Source organism: Tachysurus fulvidraco, chromosome 16 (genome assembly GCF_022655615.1).
Source record: "Tachysurus fulvidraco isolate hzauxx_2018 chromosome 16, HZAU_PFXX_2.0, whole genome shotgun sequence".
Lineage (NCBI taxonomy): Eukaryota > Metazoa > Chordata > Actinopteri > Siluriformes > Bagridae > Tachysurus > Tachysurus fulvidraco.
In genome coordinates this window covers 16,847,091-16,850,662 of record NC_062533.1, presented here as the reverse complement: position 1 = coordinate 16,850,662, position 3,572 = coordinate 16,847,091, and the positions used below count along the sequence as shown (strand labels likewise).

Below are 3,572 nucleotides of genomic sequence, written 5' to 3'. Positions count from 1 at the left end.
TGACGTCACGCAGACTCCTTTAACCAGAATTTCATTATCATACATAAAATGTATCCACTTGTAATACTGATATACCTACACGTGCATTTCACTGTGTAGTTATTTTTTATATTTTTGCATATAAAAATACTAAATTTATCTTTTACCTGGAAAAATTCAAGCATTTGTGTAACTTTAAAGCTTTACCATAAAAGCTAATTAAGGTCATTTAAGGTCTAATTATGTCCCTTGAATCGTTTGAATCGTTTGCTGTTCAGACTTCAGAAAAAAAAACATGGGGACCTCACGGCTCAGCGTTTAAGTTACTGGGTTGACGATCAGAAGGTTGTGTTCAAGAAGCCAAGCTATCAATGGTGGACCCCTGAGCAGGGCCCTTATTGCTCTGGGATGCTGATCAGAGGATTGGGTTTCAAGCTTTCATTGTGACATCACCAAGACAGTGACATCACCAAGACATGAACGTTCCTCCTAACTTGACAGAAGAACAAGAAGAGAACTTATCAAGGAAGTCATGAAAACCTATTAGCAGCATTAATAGAGCTGTAGGAAGATCTAAGAAACACCAGCGTCTGGACTATGAAAAGGGTGTCTGGATGGAAGAACTTTCTCACAAAAAAAACATTATAAGTCCACTTAATTCATAAAAATTTAATCCAGAGATCCCACCTACAGTGAAACATACTGTAGTGGTGGCAGCATCATAGGACATTGTCTCAAAGTAGCTTTACAGAACATAAGAAATATTGCAAAAAGTTTAACATTATACAAAGATTTAAGATTATCAGACTTATATTATAATGCTTTTCTCTATATACATTCTTCTCTTAGGAAACATCATTAGAAGACATGGGATTATTTTCCATTGTTATGCTGACGATACCCAGTTATATATCTTATGAAAACCAGATGAAATAGATAAATTATCCAAATAAACAGTGCGTTAAAGACATAAAAGATTGGATAACCTGTAATTTTCTGTTAATTTCCGATAAGACACAAATACTACTTATCAGTCCAAAAACCAGTACACAGAAACTCTCACACTTCAACTTCCATTTAGAGGGATGTACTGTTACTAGTAGCTCGACAGTGAAAGACCTGGGTGTTTATTAGATAGCAACTTGTCTTTAAAATCATATCACCCATACTACAAACACAGCCTTCTTCCACCTTAGAAATATTGCCAAGCTGAGAAACATCCTGTCTGTATCTGATGCTGAGAAGCTAGTTCATGCATTCATGACCTCTAGACTGGACTATTGTAATGCATTACTAGGTGGTTGTCCTGCATCTTTAATAAATAGGCTACAGTACAAAATGCAGCTGCCAGAGTTCTCACTAGGACAAGAAAGTATGACCATATAACCCCAATTTTATCATCTCTACACTGGCTATCTGTTAAGTTTAGAATTGATTACAAACTGCTGTTACTCACGTATAAGGCTCTTAATGGTTTAGCTCCCATGTATCTAACTAGTCTTCTAACACATTACAATCCTTCACGCTCTCTGAGATCACAAAACTCAGGACTTCTGGTAGTTCCCAGAATATCTAAGTCTACTAAAGGCGGTAGAGCGTTTTCATATTCAGCTCCCAAAACTTTGGAATAGTCTTCCTGATGATGTTCGGAGCGGAGACACACTTTCCCAGTTTAAATGTAGATTACAGACATGTCTCTTTAGTCAAGCGTACACATAATACAGCCCATAATACTGTGAGATGAGGCCAACCATGTGAGGATCCTGAGGCATCTAAAGGTGTACCAGCTCCAGTTGGACTCTGCTTCATGAAGTATTCAGACCTTCTATGAGGAGATGCCAACTCCATGTAGTTTTAGAGGACAACAACCTCCTCCAATTATCTTACTGTATATTTATAATCACAGCCTCCAGTGTCACCTAAATGAGGATGAGGTTCACTTTTGAGTCTGGTTCCTCTCAAGGTTTTTCCTCGTCACAGCCGCCTCAGACTTGTTCATTGGGGATAAATACAAACATGATTAAATATAAAGTCTGATATTGAATTTTTGTTTTATATTAAACTTTTCATATTATGTTTATCTTCTGTAAAGCTGCTTTGAGACCATGTCCATTGTCCAAATAAATTTAAATTTGAATGGATCATGAAGAAGGTCAATGAAAAATTTTGTTTTAGAATGAAAAATTCAGAACATTAATCTAAAATAATATACTGAATAAATGTACTTTATAAATATTTCAGTATACAATGTTATTGTGTGAAATTGACCTGCTAAATTACATATAAGGGGCACGGTGGCTTATTGGTTAGCACGTTTGCCTCACACCTCCAGTGTTGGGGGTTCGATCCCCACCTCCGCCTTGTGTGTGTGGAGTTTGCATGTTCTCCCCGTGCCTCGGGGGTTTCCTCCGGGTACTCCGGTTTCCTCCCCCGGTCCAAAGGCATGCATGGTAGGTTGATTGGCATCTCTGGAAAATTGTCCGTAGTGTGTGAGTGTGTGAGTGAATGAGAGTGTGTGTGTGCCCTGTGATGGGTTGGCACTCCGTTCAGGGTGTATCCTGCCTCGTTCGGATAAGCGGTAGAGAATGAACGAATGAATGAATGACCTATAAAATGTTTTCCCTTTAGGAGATTTCCCCTGGCTTGAATAAATAAAGACTAGGTAGACAGAGAAAAACTGAAGAGATGATTTAATTAAAACAGGAGATTCACACCAAACATGTTAAAGCCATCAATATTCAAGTGACTGAACAAAGACATGGAGTTTCTTATTCATGTTGGTAATGAGCGAACATCACCGTTTTATCTCAGTTCGATATATAATCCGTTCAAAAATGTGTAATAAAATTACATATAACCTGTTAAAGCTACAGAGGTACAGAGAAAAAAATGCCTATATTTTCAAAAAGGTGGCACTTCATTGGCTAAAAATAAGCAATTAATCCTTAAAGAATTCAAAAAAAATTTTTAGTATTATTTTAAAATAACCCAAAATTTTCACTATCCCTTTTTAACCCGTTGGTCAAACAAATATGGCATGATAATAAGAAACATTAAAAATAAAACAATTAAAAAAACATCACTAAAAAGTGACATCTCAGTGCCCTTATGTCAGTGATCATAACAAAAAAAATTACGATTTAAAAAAAAAAAAAAAAAATCACAAAACCCAGAGATGTCGAAAACGTTCCCTGGAAGTCCACAGACATCGAGTCAGTTCAGTGCTCGACCAAAAAAATAGAAAAGATCGAGCTTTTGTTGTCCGTTCATCGTTAGCTCTCACCGAGCAGTCTCTCTGTCTCACCTGCTTCTCCCGTAACTGTCTCCCGCTCTGCGGACCAGCAGGGCAGCCTGGCCATCAGTGGTTTGTGGAGTCCGTTGTAGAGCGCCGTGCCAAGCAGCAGGATGAGGAAGCCGAGGATCTGCAGGCCGTGGAACGATTCCCAGCCTAGCGCCAGGCTCACCACCCAGATGACCAACGTGCGCAGGCTGTCCAGCACCATGCGTGTGGTAGCGCTGATCTCCTTGGTCACGCTGATGCCAGCGAAGTTGAAGAAAGCAATGCTCACAGTGTTACCCAGTAGTGCCAGGAT

At 38.8% G+C, this 3,572-nt stretch overlaps 1 protein-coding gene across 1 annotated transcript in view; it reads right to left on the bottom strand.

The window, feature by feature from the left end:
• Positions 1 to 2,652: 2,652 nt before the first annotated feature.
• Positions 2,653 to 3,572, bottom strand: part of slc35f6 (solute carrier family 35 member F6) — a 6,271-nt gene continuing 5,351 nt past the window's right edge. The window contains exon 6 of the mRNA XM_047801928.1: positions 2,653 to 3,572. This exon is cut by the window's right edge and continues 140 nt beyond it. Coding sequence (XP_047657884.1) covers positions 3,252 to 3,572 — 321 coding nt within the window. The 3' untranslated portion in view covers positions 2,653 to 3,251.